Source organism: Xyrauchen texanus, chromosome 49 (assembly GCF_025860055.1).
Source record: "Xyrauchen texanus isolate HMW12.3.18 chromosome 49, RBS_HiC_50CHRs, whole genome shotgun sequence".
NCBI classification, from domain to species: Eukaryota; Metazoa; Chordata; class Actinopteri; order Cypriniformes; family Catostomidae; genus Xyrauchen; species Xyrauchen texanus.
The window spans coordinates 19,053,238-19,069,515 of record NC_068324.1 but is presented as its reverse complement, the minus strand read 5'-3'; the positions used below and the strand labels follow the sequence as shown (position 1 = coordinate 19,069,515).

The window sequence follows — 16,278 nt, the reverse complement described above, 5'->3', positions numbered from 1 at the left end:
AAGAATCCTTCCTGACAAGAGAAGGTTCTTAGATTTTGCATGAGATCTCTGAAGTGGTTCTGCACTCTGTTTTCCTTAGTTGAATTCCTTCATTAGAACATTATGGAACAGGAGAGTTTTCTTTACTGAAGGGGAGCTGGAATTTCTGTCTATGTTCCCTTAATCTTATGTTCCCTCAACCCTAACTCAGCTAGAGTTGATTGTCATGCCACACATATTTAGAATTTATACCTTATTAGAAAAAACGAAATACTATTTCTATATTTAATATAATTAAAATGTACTTGATGACATTGAATGTCAACTCCATCATTGGCCCGTCACCACCGTCAGTCAGAATATCTGATGGAGTTGACATATGACAGTGTTGACACATTAGGCATTTCTTTCACAAAACAAATGGAGTTCATGTAGTAGCCATTTTTCTTTTTTCGGTTGATGCTAAATGCTAATAGAACCTACTTCAAGACAATAAAATGATCTAAACCTTTCAAATAATTCCCTCAGAAATTGGAAGAGGGTGTTGACATATCATGGTTGTGACACAGGGAATAATAACATTAAGATTTAAAATATTCTAAATCTATACAGGTCTGATATTGATGCACTCTGCAGAGGTGGAAGGTGGCACGGGGTCTTTCAGAGTGACAGCAGCCCCTGATATTGCTGATTTTTTTTTACATTTTAATTAGGGCTGTCGATTTAACGCGTTAATAACGTGCGATTAATTTGACAAAAATTAACGCACTTTAATCGCAATATTTAACTGAGAAATTCAAGCTTGTAGTACCACCGGTTTACTCCAGAGGGCAGTAATCGAAATGTCAGCTGCGTTCAAAACACTTGCAGGGTTGCCAGATTGGGCGGTTTCCCGCCCAATTGGGCGGTTTTGCAATCTTTTTGCGGGCAAAAATGGGTTTGGGCGGGTGGATAAAAATTGGGCTCGTTTCGGATCAGTTCGGCGGGTTTTTGTACCCGAAACATCGGTACTTCAGATCCTTCTTTCGGCGACTCTCTGTTCAGTAGCCTACTCTCACTCACTCACTCACTCACTCACACACACACACACACACACGCACACACACTACAGGTCTGGCTGACATGCCCCCTAAACTCACAACAGACACTCCCTCCCTTCAGCTCACGTCACGCACGGATAGGCTAAGTCTAGATGTACTTTTGCGTCCATTCCTTTTTCCTTTTTTAACTCCTAATTGAATAATGAAAAACATGCATTCTTCTTTATTCGTTTTTAGACTGGTGAAACGATATTCACAAACTTATTTTCCTTATATAGGCCTACAATGCTTAGATATTTAACTTCACATATAAAAAAAGAAAGCCTAAAACAAAAACATTTCAAAAACTGTAAAATGTTAAGTTATATAAAATAAATTATTTTATGATACACATATTACTGTCTTAAGTGAACTCATTTATAAACGCCATTAATAATTGTCATTATTATTATTAGCCTAAAAATCACCCACAGCCTAAATCACCTCTCTGTATTGTTCCAGAGACATGGCTCTTCTCATTCAGCACTGCGGGAAAAATATAATTTCCTGGTTTGACCTTAGAATACCAGTAAAATCGACATTTTCCATATTAATTTGTGAATATTTTAAATGTTTAATAAAGGGGCAAAAAGTCATAAACAATACGTCAAGATTTATTTTTTATTTATTATATAAAAATAAATATTTATTATATATTTATTTTATTTATTATACTATATATATATATATATATATATATATATATATATATATATATATATATATATATATATATATTTTTTTTTTTTTTTTTTTTTTGCAGCAGCAGCAGCAGCAGCAGCAGCAGCATTTGCAGTTCAAATTCAAATTTTGGTGTTCAACTTTGCGTTTTAAAAATACAACAACCGTTAATTTTTGATTACAGGTTAAAAAAGGAAAAACGAATGGACGCAAAGTACACGGACCAATGGGTAATTTTAAAACTCGTTAATGATTATCATGTGTTTAAATGAGAAACCATAGCGAGAAACAAGCCAATACAAATTTGGGCGGTTTTTTGTGCATTCTCGCGGTTTTTGACGAGATTTTGGGCTGGAAAACCTTGCTGGCATCTGGCAACCCTGAACACTTGATGGAGCGCAAATGCGATCTTTATGGGATTTTAAGATGTGTTTAAAGATTGAGTATTAAACTATAAATTTAACTTGACACAGTGACCTAAACATTTTATTTTTATGACGCAACACACCCGAGACGCGACACAAGCATGTCTGACGCAGGTCGTACGGTCTTTACCTCATTCATATTTAATTACCAAGGAGGTTAAAGATGTGTCCTTTAAACGGTTAAACCGTTTTTACCCAGTCAATCTTTATTTAAGAAACATGCTCCCTGAAATAGATCCACTTTGCTGCTCCTGTAATGCTGTAGATGAAAAGTTTGTTTGTACCTCTATTTTAACTAGTTTTTCTTTGCTTTATAAAGACGTTTTATTTGGTTTTCACAGATTTGATAACTTAAGTTAATATTGTCTATAAAGCCCCTATTTGCACTTTTTTGTAAAGACTTGAAATATTATTTAAATACTCTTTGTACCTCCAACAACTCCAAAGCATTACACTATGTAATGAATATAATGTCTTGGCGTTATTGTAAAATATATCTGTAGTATTGTGTACTATGTGGCTTCTTTCTAAAAAATAAAAAAAAAATGTCTGACGCAGGTGTACACTGATGGATCCACTAGCCCTCATAATTAATCTCCAACTGATTGACAAATTCACTTGTGAAATGGATTGCTGTGAACTGTGTGCCAGTGATTGACTTATGATCAATAATATGGTAGTAAACAATACATTGTATTCTAAAGACACTTTTATATTGTTTTATCAATGATTAACTCTTCTGCTACAAGAATGTAATGCATTTTAATTATCTGAATATTTGTTTATTTTATATAAATATATATATATAATTTTTTAACATTTAAAAGATAACTATGTATAATTATATATTGATATAAATATGTATAATCATTATATATTGAATTATTGTTATATGAGGGGCTTTCTCAGCAAATATTTGTATAAGCGATTAATCACGATTAATTAATCGGGACACCATTTAATTAATTTGATTAAAAATTTGAATCCATTGACAGCCCTAATTTTAATGAATGTCTGACAGTGTTGACAAAAAGTGGGGACACAACTTTGAAACCTTATGAAACACGCATGTGCTGTTGAAAAACAACCTTGCTCTGATATGAGATATTACTAAGAGTTGCTTTTGATTTAACAAGCTCTTTTTAATAATTAAAAATACATTTTTATCCATTTGATTAAATATGAATGATTGAACCCTTCTCTGTGGACACACTGTTTTAGATGTAGTGAGAAGACAATAAGTGCCATAAATTTGATATAATAATCATTAAATGAAATTGAAGGGGAGAATTGTGTTAAATACATTCTTATTATTAATCCCTCATAACATCTACAATTTAAAATATTTCAATTTTTAAACCTAATAGCAGTTACAATTCTTGTTTTGTCCCAAGTCTCAAGAATCAGTGAGGACATACACTGTAATGAGGAGGCATTTCTTGTTTTTATTTGATTATATTTTGCAGAGCTTAAAATATTAAGTGGCTTTTAACTTAATTAAAATACTTAAAAGCAAGAACTGAAGAACTCTGCAAACAGATTTTTTTAAAAGTCCAAATAAATAAAATAAAAAGGAGAAAGGCAAGCCTCTCTCACTAAAGGCAATTATTGTGATTCCTTTATATAGTTACAATCTCTTATAAAAAAGCAAACTTAAATGTGCATTTTCTACACGTGTGGGCTGCCACAATATTCATGACCTCTGATAACTTAGACAAGAAAAAAGCGAAATAAAAAATATGGGTTGCAACATTGGAGGATGTGCTCTCTCATCAATGCAACACAGTAAGTCAACTACCATGTAACAATTATTTGTCTCCATCTGCAGCATCTCTTTGAGCGAGCAGACATGCTGATATCACTAATGTCCTTGTCAAGAGACCCCCAAAGCATCAGTCAATCCATCAAATCCATGTTCAAGGCGATATACATTTTGAACCTTTGAAAATCTCTTAAAAACTGGGATTCCACTTTGTGCGACAATCTCTTAACTTATCGCAGAAATTCAGAATCACACCATTCAGAGACGTCTTATAGAGACAGAACCTTAATTTGACTAGGAAATGATGCTAGAGGAGGTAAAGAAAAATATATATAGTTTTGGTACAGGCAAGTAATTTTGTGTTAACTGCTTCTCTATGTGACTTCACTCCCTCCACAAGGGGGAGCCAGAAGTCAACAATAATTTTCTAAATATTGTTGCATATTAACAGACAATAACTTAGCTATATGTATCTAAGGCAAAGATGAGAGCAGAGCAGAAATACCATTACCTAAAATAAGATCAAATAAAAAACAAACAACCTCATAGAGCGCATGCGCAACATAATGAAATAAAAGCTAAATAACATACAAGTTGTTCCATTATAAATGACTGTTTTTGTCCTGGATGAAACATTCACACCATACTGTGCTGGGACATCAGAGTCTTCCAGCCTCTTTTCCCACCTGTTGACCAGATCTTTTCAAGATAGTGAGGGAAAGTTAAGAAGGGGCCAGCTCAAGGCCTCTGGACCAGACAGGAGGCCTCGCAGTTTATGTCATCTTCATCCCCTTCTTTGTTCAAAGAGTTCTGGTGCAGGCAGATCATCTCTCGGTAACATGATTGTGTGGAATGGGGGGCAGGGGGGTGCACAGCACCTCCGACAGGTCGTCCATGATGCAGGTCTCTTTTGGGTCGATCAGGTTGAATTCCCTGACGAAGACGATGAAATGTGCATACAGTGAGTTCAAGTGTCCCTGTAGCTCCAGAGCCACAGTCTCTTTAAAGTGCACCCAGTAGATGTGCGCCAGCACGTGAAACAGATACCGGCACACCTTCTTCACCAGAGACTCGAATGAATTTGGAAATGGTTTGCCTGAAATGAAATTAAGGTATTTATCATTTCTGGTTTTGTTTTGTTTTTTAAATCAATTTCATTTATTGTTTGTTAATTTCATTAATTCATTTGATTGATTTACTGTATTTAAATCAAATGTAAAGAAATTAAGAGTAAATAAAAAAACAAAAAACACACACATATACATATATATATATATATAAATGAAATGTCCAATGATAAAAGTAATATGGTTTGTTCATGTCATTTATTCATTTTAATATTTTTTTTTTATTCTAAGTGTTTAGAAATAGAGTAAATAATATTAAACAAATTAAATATCAGATGATTAATATAATATTATTTGTCCAATTAATTTATTTTATTGACTTTAATTTCTTAATTTAATTTGAGTTAAGTAAATGACTAAAACAAATAATTTAAAAGAAACTAAAATGAATATGTTTAAATGTCCAATGATATCTATATTTTGGTTATTTCATTTATTAATTTTATTGATTTGTTTTCATCAAACTAAATAAAAAAATATATATATAAATTGTTTATATCAATGAATAATAACAAATGAAATTAAAGTAAAATATTAATAAAATAAATGTTGAATTAAAATGTTGAATGATTAACACAATATTGTTTGTTCATTTAATTAATTAGTTTAATAGATTTTTCTAATAAAATTTAAGTAAAAGTAAAAAATTATAAAAATAAATTAGATAAATATATTTAATTAATATCCATTGATTGACATAATATTGTCTGTTAATTGCATTTATTTTTAAAATAAAAGTACATTTTGATAAATTAAAATTAAACATTTTTTTGTTTAATAAATGATCATTTATTTTAAATCCAAAGAAATTCAAAGTAAATAGGAAAAAAATATTTACAATAAAATGAATGTCTTATAAGGGAAAAGGGTTAAACTAATTCATATTTAATGAGCGATCCAGGAAAAAATTATGTTTCTGGAGCTCATTACATCCTATGAACACTAGAGGGCGCCATTGACTTAAGGAAGTTTACTCGCACTTTGAAACGTCATATTTTGTAATTCTCTACAGTGACGTCCAGAGGGCAGTGTTTATACATACCGTATTTTGTTGGAAAGATTTCTTCATCCGTCACTAATTTCTGCACAAAACTCATCACGAAATCGATATACTGAGGTGCTGTGCACTTCGTCTTTTTCCCCCTTTCGTCATACCAGTAGTATATTCTGTAAAAAGAACACAAACAGCTAAAGTTTATTTACAACTTTCAGGGTGCAAACTTTATGAAGCCACACTTTTCCAACAACTGTGTCTGGATGACAAAATCTAAAACATTTTTTACTGGAATGTAGTAATTACCACTTATTGAAGGAGACTTGCTGACCGGGTTTTGAAGGGTAAAGTGGGTTTGAGGGGCTGCAGACTGTCCGCATAACTGCCCTAACAGCACAGAGCCACTGACCGTAAACCATCATGCATTCAACAGTGGACGCTTTATGGATGAGCATGATCCAGCGTGAATAAAACAGGATGAAATAATGACAGCTCAACGCCCAAAAAGTTAAACAGAAATAACAGTTGAGGCCAGCTATAAATAGCATGTAAACATGGATATTATATGCTTAAAAACAGAGAGGGCAAATACTGGGCTCAGTGCCAAAAATGTTTCTCAATGTTCTCAAATATCTTCAAATTATAGTCAATTTACAGATTATAAGCGTGGATTTCAAGTATAGATGGTGGCAGTTTATTTTACAGACAATGAATCTACCACAAAAAAGCATTAATAGTGCATGTTTTGAGGATGACAAATGCACAATTAATGAATCTACACAATCAGTCAAAAGTTTGGACACTTCACTGAATGTAATGTTCTGATAATAATAATAATACAATTCAAAAACTTAGCTTAAAAGGACGAAATGATTAATGCTTAAATACTTAAAATCATTTATATTTTTTTGTATATTTTTTTTAATTGATAAATTACACCAGATTTGAATAAAAGGCAGCAGCAACAAAAACAAAATACAAATCTAAATTAAAGGCTATTTGCATGTCAATGGCCCTCCCTTTCCGGTAAAACCTTTCTTCAGCAATTGATCCATCACTTGAAAAACCAGTGATGATGGAAAACTAGATTTGTGTTTTGATGCACACCCATCCTTGCCCTTCATGGTATGCGTTTGGGTGAGTGCATAATTGTTTGCGTTGTGTGTGTCAGTAATTCTTGTCATTTAATGTTTGGCTTGAATAGCAACAGATCTGGTTTTACATGGTCAGTGTGTGAAGGAGGAGTCTTTACTGATTCACACCCAAGCCTTGCTTTGGACAAAGCAAATATATATATATACACAAACAAACAAACAAACACACACACACACACGGCCCTTGCACAAGTTTCAAGCACTTGGGGAAAATGTTGCATAGTGACAAAAATAATGCCATAAATAGTTTTCATTTATAACTTAATGACATACAAAGTCCTGTAAACATAAAAAAGCTAAATCAATATTCGTGTGACAACCTTTGCCTTCAAAACAGCACCAATTCTCCTAGATACACCTGGACACAGTTTTGACCACAGTTTTTATTGGTTGTTAGCAGATGGCATGATTGTTGGTGCCAGACAGGCTGGTATGAAGATGTCTGTACCTGTTGATCTCCTGGGATTTTCACACACAACAGTCTCTAGAATTTACTCTGAATGGTGCCAAAAACACATAACATCCATTGAGTGGCAGTTCTGTGGATGGAAATGTCTTGATGATGAGAGAGGTCAACGGAGAATGGGCAGACTGGTTTGAACTGACAAAGTCTACGGTAACTCAGATAACCGCTCTGTACAACTGTGGTGAGAAGAATAGCATCTTCACTTACTTTGTCTGACGTTGGCACTGTTTTGGTAGCACGAGGGGGACCTACACAATATTAGGCAAGTGGTTTTAATGTTGCGACAATTCGAAATGCTTTAATGGAACTCATGATACTAAAGGTGCAAGGTATGAGAAACTACACTACTTTCACAACTAATGCTGTAATTTACCTGTTTTCAATTACTTCAAGTCTTGAAGTCCTGATCTTATCCAACACATAACAGTGAAAACATTTAACTACATGCTTTCAAGGCTGTTTAATTGGTTACGCCTCACAATAGCATACAAAACCTCTAATTCTTGAGAATGGTTGCCTTGTATTTTCTCGTTCAAAACACATTTGAAAGTCAAACAAGGACTGGCTTCATTGAAATGTGTCAACTTCATTCCAGTCATGTGTTAACCTGATTCAGTCCCACAAAACCAGATTTCTGCAAAGCTTTAGTGCTGATATGGTATCTGACCTTGGGAAAAATATTGTGAAAATGAAAAGTACTTGATTCGAGTACTTCTTGTAAAAACGAGGTTTTGATTCTTGCCCCAGGACAAGCCTGGAGGATCATCAAGATGATAAGACACAAGAGAGAAAGAGAAAAGGAAATGGAGCTTACGTATTACAGGCTGTCATGGATTGACAAGTGTCCCCAGTGCAAAACTCTGAGATTGTGCTATACTGCAGGTTTATGAGATTGAAGAAGGTTGTTGCTGCATAGGACAAAAAAAAGAAAAGGTTTTATGAGGTGACATCTACAATATTGTAACAAGTCTTTCAGGAAGTAAAAGTAAAACTGCAATTCAGCTCACACTTATTTCTTTGAAACATCTTTTTTTAACAGTAAGAACACATACTTTTCCATTCATAAATGGTTACATTTTTATTAAATTATAAACTCCTCACAAGTTAGTACTCTGAATCTGCTTTATACTCAAAACTGTTTCGTGTGCACACTGGATTGCTACTGATTTTCAAACACCTGACTGACAGGTGGTTATTTTTTTTAAGGCAGACAAAGGCTCTTAAGCCTCAAAGTACAGGGCAAACACTCATAATGGCTTTAATGTTTGGTTAAGAACTCACTGTTGTTGGCGAGCCATTCGTTGAGGTCTATCTCTTTGGTGGGGAGCGCCACCAACTCCTTGAGGTCAAAGTCCACAACCCGAACTTTTGTGTACTCTGGCTCCAAGTAGTACTTCTTCTCTTCCACTGGCACTTTCTTTCCATTGGGCTTTGTTTTGGATTTCCTGCAAGACAGGAGACACAAGGGACACATTAAGATAATACGGATAGAGTGAAAAGAAGACCATAATTAAGGGAAGTGTGTAGTTATGGCACCAATAGTGGCACCAAACAAAGTTGCAAAAATGTATAATGTTTCCAAATGCGGACTTCAATTTTTCAGACAAATAGGCAATCTTGCCTCAAACTTGTTAATAGATGGTAACACTCGATCTTCAGAAAGTCTCACAAGATTCACTTGCATACCCTTCATACAGCAAACCCTAACCCTCACCTTGCAGAAAATGTGAATTTTAAGAGAATTTCCCAGAACATCTACCATGCAGTCCAGTGTTTCCCAGCCTTTTCTATAAGTACTCCCACAACACCATTAGAAATGCTCAAGTACCCCTTCATCGACACAAAACCAAAGATGTGTAACAAAGGATAAATGTTATTTAACGTTATCAATGATATTGCAATATCTCTGATGTAAAAAATAAAAAGAAGTTGCAGGTTATTATATTTATTCATCATCAACTACAAAAACAAATCCAGGACACATGAGCTGTGAGAAATGAACTTTCAATTAGAACAGACTGCTATTAATTATACAGGGGACATTTTACTTTGGTAGAAAAACTAATTTTATCATTAGTTTTTCATCATTTTGATAGTCCGATAGAGATAATGGATCATCCATCCATCCATCATCCATCTATCCCATCCATCATCCATCCATTCATCCATATCTATGTTAATGTTTGGACATCATGTTTATTGTCTACATGCATAATTAATACTATTTACAAGTAATTAAAATGATATGTAGAACAAGAGCTAAAATGGTACTGTCTTATAAAGACTTCCTGCTGAGCGCATATTAACGTGTGTGAAATCAAACAGCTTCTTTATTAGAATTAAATGTAACTTTTTTGTCGTTTTGATCAACAACTGACTGTAGAGAACAGAGAGATATTAAAACAGACATTGTCAAGGACAAATGGATTACATGGATCTCATCTCGCATGATATAAGATTGATTTTCAAATTTTAAGAATAAACATCGAGATTGCAATTAATGCTTTACCCAGCCCTAATAGCTATTATTTATATTCAAAGTTGTTTCAAAGCTTAAACAAAGCTATATATAACATTATTTTCGAGTACCCGCTAGAACCTTCTCACGTCCCTAGTGGTACGAGTATCCTCGGTTGGGAATCACAAATCTAGACATCACCATTGGTTTAGCCAGTGTTGCAATGTCAGACTGCTTAAACAAAGAACACCTCAATGTTTAATATGAAAGCGCCAGTGTTTAAACTATTCAGGAATTTAACCGCCCAATGGAGGTTTAAGGGGGCGTTTAAACCGAATGCATTCTTGTGTTAAAAAAGCTAAACGCAGTGCAATGAAATGGAACACAATGCAGGTGTCTGGAAATGTGTTTTTTTAAAGGTTGGAAGTTCTTTTAAATTGACACAGTGTCTTAAAAACTCGGCACTCTTGCGCAAGACACTGGAAAAACAGTGAAACAGTGCAACGGTCAAAAATGTCCATCAAGCTCATTGTTACATAGAAAACTATTAAAACAGTTCTGACAGATTCAGCTCTTGCTCGAGACTCTGAAAAAATAATAGTCTGGCATGGTGCAGCGGTCGAAGAAATCTGTCTAGCTCTCGTTTACTTAGCCAAACAATTAAATAACAGCACAGATGGATGCAAAAAGCCCAATACAGCTCTCTTCGCATTTTAAACTAGAATAGAAGTACATTGAAAAAACAACAATCACTTTTAAAGTTGTTGTATTCTAAGGCTCTTCAAGAAATGTTACAAACTTTCAAAAGATTTGAGAGAATGGGTCCTAAACCCCTACATCTCTACTTCTTTGGAGTAACCCAAATTTCTTGTCAGTTTAAAATGGAGGTGTCAGAACTGACTTTTACTTCCAGTGCTAGTTTTAACATGTAAATGCCAGAATTGCACAGCCGTGGTAGCTCCCGCAGCTGGCTGGGACAAAGGTTACGGGGGGCATTAAACAGCTTAAAACAAGAGTACAGGCAAAGACAGGTTATAAAGAATTTACATCCTTTCCTTGCACTCCCTTTTCTTCTTCTATGGTTTATATTAACGACTGGTTTATGTTTAAGTGACAAAATAGTAGAACAAATGACGCATTTCAAAAAAGAATGTATCAACACGGATTGCCCATTTGAACTCTTTTCTTTCTTACTGTCTTACAACTGTTTTGTTTTGCTTCAGAACAGGAACTTAAATTCCCTGAATTTACTGCTCATCCACCAACTTGATTTCCTGTTCAACTCACTTAACACTGTAAACAACTCATTCCCAGCCTCAAGTGTCTGACCATCTTTACAATTTCCTCTTCTTCAAACACAATAGTCTACCACACGTCCAGGAAGAAAACCTAGTCGATCTCAGACTCAAAAGTCCATAAACACCTCTTTTAAACTGAAGCCAACACAAAGGAATTACTTGGTGGGATTGGCGGGATTCATGCCGCATTGAATTGCTTCTGAGTGGGAAAGTTCATATCACCCACCTAAGGTCATAAGTTTAATGAATTCAAAGGTCTACCAAGGGTTAATCATGGAGCATGGTCAGATAAAACATCACTAGAGTGTGGGAAGGCTGGTAAACTTTATTCGGAAGTCGTTCTGTTTACCGTGTAGGATTAGTGTTATGTGTATAACAGGAAAGAAACAAGGATATATTACAGTGGGAATTCACACTATGAAGCAATTCACAGCCAGGGACATTTTTATAGGGGTCATAGACACAGAAAGAAAAACATGAATCCAAAATATGAAGGAAATAACGACCCAGAACAAAAAAAAGAGCATTCTATTTGAGGGCAATGCTGGGTCTTCTTACAACAATGGAAAACTGTCCACAGATGCCATAATAACAAACTACCTCAATACTGAAATTGGAACAGTGGCAGTCTGATTTTGTTGTTGATTTGAATGTGTTTTTATTCGTGTATTTGAGCAAAACAAACCCCTAACTCTTTTCCGTATTAAACTTGTCCCACACTGTTTTGTGCTAAGGACATACATGATACCACAAATTGAAAATTTGCACTATTACATTTCTCTTGAAATGCACTTTATGTTGATGCATGCAGTGTAATATTGCAGACCATTGAGTTAAAATGTTGATTTAGTAATGAGAGAAAATTATAATTATTATTTTCTTCAAGTTAAGGTCCCTAAGAAAATTAACCATGGTTTTCCTAACAGTAATATTGTAGTAATCATGACTGTAATAACAATGACTGCTGTCACCATGTTTTTTGTTGTTGTTGTATTTTAGCAGAAATCATGGTTTTGATACAATTGGTTTTACAACAGTTATGCAAGTTGTTTCCATCTAACCATGACAATAACCAAAACAAAACGTTGATTTTGTGGTTACAATTATTATTAAACTATGGTTACTCTAGTAAAACCATGACTTTTGTAAGGGCAAACCTGTTGAAGTATTTACCACATAGTGTATTCTTACTTTAGATCTGGCAGTAATATTTTTATTTCTGAACATTGCAAATACCAAACCGTATAATAACCATGACCCTAAAACAGTGATACAAAACCGAACCATGAGAAATTTGAACTGTTACATCCCAAGACAGGAGTACTTCCTTTATTGACCAATAATTTAACTTTTCCAGACTTTTATAAAATCTTGTAATCCTTTTTCATAATAATTTTGATTCACTACCAAATCATTCAGACAATTTGTGAACCATTGAAGAAATAACAGAAGAACAGACTCCAAATGAGGATTCACTTGCAAATGTGACATCACTATGGCTTGCAAGCAAGTTCTACTCTACACAAACTTGTGATGAAATCCACAAAACTTCACGCTGCATTCACTCCCATACGAATGCGAGAGACTGGAAACACACGCTCGTGCAAAGACATTTTGCATTCGGCTGTGAATTCAGACCACATGGCTCAATACAACGATTGCAAATAACATGGTTTTATTGTTGCAGAAAAGTGAGAAGACAGTCTTGATAAATGGATAGCTTGTAACATTTATTATAACCAGAAACCCTCGAGAGTGACATCATATCCTGTCCAAAATAATTTTGCATGCTCAAAGTCTAGTGTAACAAAAGCTTTACATATAGTTGAAGTCAGAAGTTTACATACACTTAGGTTGAAGTCATTAAAACTAATTTTTTAACCACTCCACAGATTTTATATAGTTTTGGCAAGTCATGTCATCTACATTGTGCATGACACAAGTAATTTTTCCAACAATTGTTTACAGACAGATTGTTTCACTTTTAATTGACTATATCACAATTCAGATACAATAAGTTAAATGTTCTTTTAACCCGTTGATACGCAATCGCCTGCATGCGGTAGTGACGTCACAATGCTTACATTTAATATATTATTTACATCTATAAATTTAATTAATATTAACATATTATACATCTTTTCAAAAGGTCTAAGGGTTCAACAGTGATATCCAATCTCCGTTTCATGATAGCAATGCTCCAGAAACAGCAATTTAGTTATGTGTGCCAGGCGTACAAATGAAATCATGCAATATCACAACGGGAGTTCATAAATTTTTTTATGAAAACAAGATCCAGTTCAACACACTTGAGTCAATTGTCCATGACAAGCATTCATTGAAAAACATCCAATAGCACTTTTTGTCCATAAAAATTATAATTCTGAGAAATATTGATATATTCTCCATGGTTTACATGAGATCTTGCATGAAATAATTACCCTTCAACATCGTTCTTCAACAAACTATGCAATCTGAGCAGCATTCATGTTGTATAACTGTATATTATCTTATATATTAGAGTCTCATAAACAAAATGAGCCTGTCTCCAAAGTCTATTTTTAAAAACGGGGCGTAGTTTTATTCATAATAGCCAAGCAGTGCAGTCAGATATTGTATCATCTTGAAAGGCGGAGCCTTAATTTTACTCTGAACACCGCCAGTGATTTTACAGAGAAGAAAGCTTGCAGGAACCTCAGTTTTGTTAGATCATCTTCAAATTTGAAACGTAACTTCTTAAGACTTGTGGCTTTGAGAACATTGCATTTCTAGATTGTTTGTTACTTTTATTATTGTTTTTTTAGATTAACACATGTTCAGCACAAATTATTTCCATTAATATAAACTTCATCTTCTCTAACTTAAAAAAATAAAAACGTATATCTGATTAATTGGGAAAATTCTTTCAAAAGATACTACAACTGTGTCCATACTCCAAAGGGCCCAGAAAATACAACCATTTAAGTTCAGGTATGTCATTTTCATGGTTTGTGCTCAAAAAGGGGGTGTGTATCAACAGGTTAAGCAGCTTGAAAAATTCCAGAAAATTATGTCAAGCATTTAGGCAATTAGCTTCTGAATTGGAGGTGTACCTGTGGATGTATTTTAAGGCCTACCTTCAAACTCAGTGCCTCTTTCCTTGATATCAAGGGAAAATCAACAAAAATTAGCCAAGACCTCAGAAAACAAATTGTGGACCTCCACAAGTCTGGTTCATATTTGGGAGCAATTTCCAAATGCCTTAAGGTACCATGTTCATCCGTACAAACAATAGTATGCAAGTATAAACACCATGGGACCACGCAGCCATCATACCACTCAGGAAGGAGACGAATTCTGTCTCCTAGAGATGAATGTAGTTTGGTGCAAAAAGTGCAAATCAATCCCTGAACAATAGTAAAGGACCTTTTGATGATGCTGGAGGAAACAGGTAGACAAGTATCTATATCCACAGTAAATCGAGTCCTATATCGACATAACCTGAAAGGCTGCTCAGCAAGGAAGAATCCACTGCTTCAAAACCACCATAAAAAAGCCAGAGTACAGTTTGCAAGTACACATGGGGACAAAGAACTTACTTTTTGGTAAGAGAAATGTCCTCTGGTCTGATGAAACAAAAATGTAACTGTTCAATTCACAAAATAGATGGCATCGTGAGGAAGGAAAAATTATGTAGAAATAATGAAGCAAAATCTCAAGACATCAGCCAGGAAGTTTAAGCTCGGTCGCAAATGGGTCTTCCAAATGGACAATGACCTCAAGCATAGTTGTGGGAAAATGGCTTAGGACAACAAAGTCAAGGTATTTGAGTGGCCATTACAAAGCCCTGACCACAATCTGATAGAAACTTTGTGGACAGAACTGAAAAAGCAAGGAAGGCCTACAAACCTGGCTCAGTTAAACCAGTTCTGAATGGGCCAAAATTGTGGAAGCCTACCAAAAACATCTGACCCAAGTTAAACAATTTAAAGGCAATGCTACCAAATACTAACAAAGTGAAAACAAAGTGTATGTAAACTTCTGATCCACTGGGAATTTGATGAAAGAAATAAAAGCTGAAATAAATAATTCTCTCTACTATTATTATGACATTTCACATTCTTAAAATAATGAGTGGTGGCTCAGCGGTTAAGGCACTGGGTTACTGATCAGAAGGTCGTGGGTTCAAGCCCCAACACCACCAAGACACCACTGTTGGGCCCTTGAGCAAGGCCCTTGAACCTATCTGCTCCAGGGGCGCCGTATCATGGCTGACCCTGCACTCTGACCCCAGCTTAGCTGGGATATGTGAAAAATAAATAATTTCACCATGTATATGCAGAAATGTATGTATAATGTGTGACAATTGGTCAAATTAAATTAAATTAAATTAAATTAATGTAGTGATCTTAACTAACCTAAGACAGGGAAAGTTTTCTACAATTAAATGTCAGGAATAGTGAAAACTGAGTAAATATTTGGCTAAGGTGTCTATTCAATGCATATCGGAAAAAAATATTTAAGGCCTAAACACTCAAAACACCTTAGCAACTGAACACACACAGCAATGCCCTGGCAAACTCCCCAACTTTTTAGCACTGTGGTGAGTCACATTTTCTTCTCGAAATGTACAAATCTATCTCCTCATAGCACAATTCTATAAAACTGATCTGGGTTCAGCTGATCTTCCTTAACCTGACCAAAAGTATTACTGAAGAACCTGCACAGCTGATCTAGGATCAGATTACATGATTTACATTAAAGGATCAGACAATATCAATTGAAACCAGCAAGCAGGCAGCTGTCAGGTCCAGCTGGTAAGAGAATGAAATGGAAGTTGAGGCTTGAGCCAGCTGAAAGATCTGAACATCTTGCA

At 34.8% G+C, this 16,278-nt stretch overlaps 1 protein-coding gene across 4 annotated transcripts in view; it reads right to left on the bottom strand.

Annotated features, from left to right (window-relative positions):
- Positions 1–3,515: 3,515 nt before the first annotated feature.
- Positions 3,516–16,278, bottom strand: part of LOC127640176 (MOB kinase activator 2-like) — a 69,578-nt gene continuing 56,815 nt past the window's right edge. For 2 of the 4 annotated variants that reach the window (XM_052122603.1, XM_052122602.1), the window contains exons 2-5: positions 8,949–9,112; positions 8,482–8,575; positions 6,096–6,220; positions 3,516–5,022 (exon numbers count right to left, since the gene is read on the bottom strand). In XM_052122603.1, the coding sequence (XP_051978563.1) occupies positions 4,751–5,022; positions 6,096–6,220; positions 8,482–8,575; positions 8,949–9,112 (655 nt within the window). In that variant the 3' untranslated portion in view covers positions 3,516–4,750. The remainder of the gene's footprint in view (positions 5,023–6,095; positions 6,221–8,481; positions 8,576–8,948; positions 9,113–16,278) is intronic. The other 2 variants (XM_052122604.1, XM_052122601.1) reach the window with 2 other exon arrangements.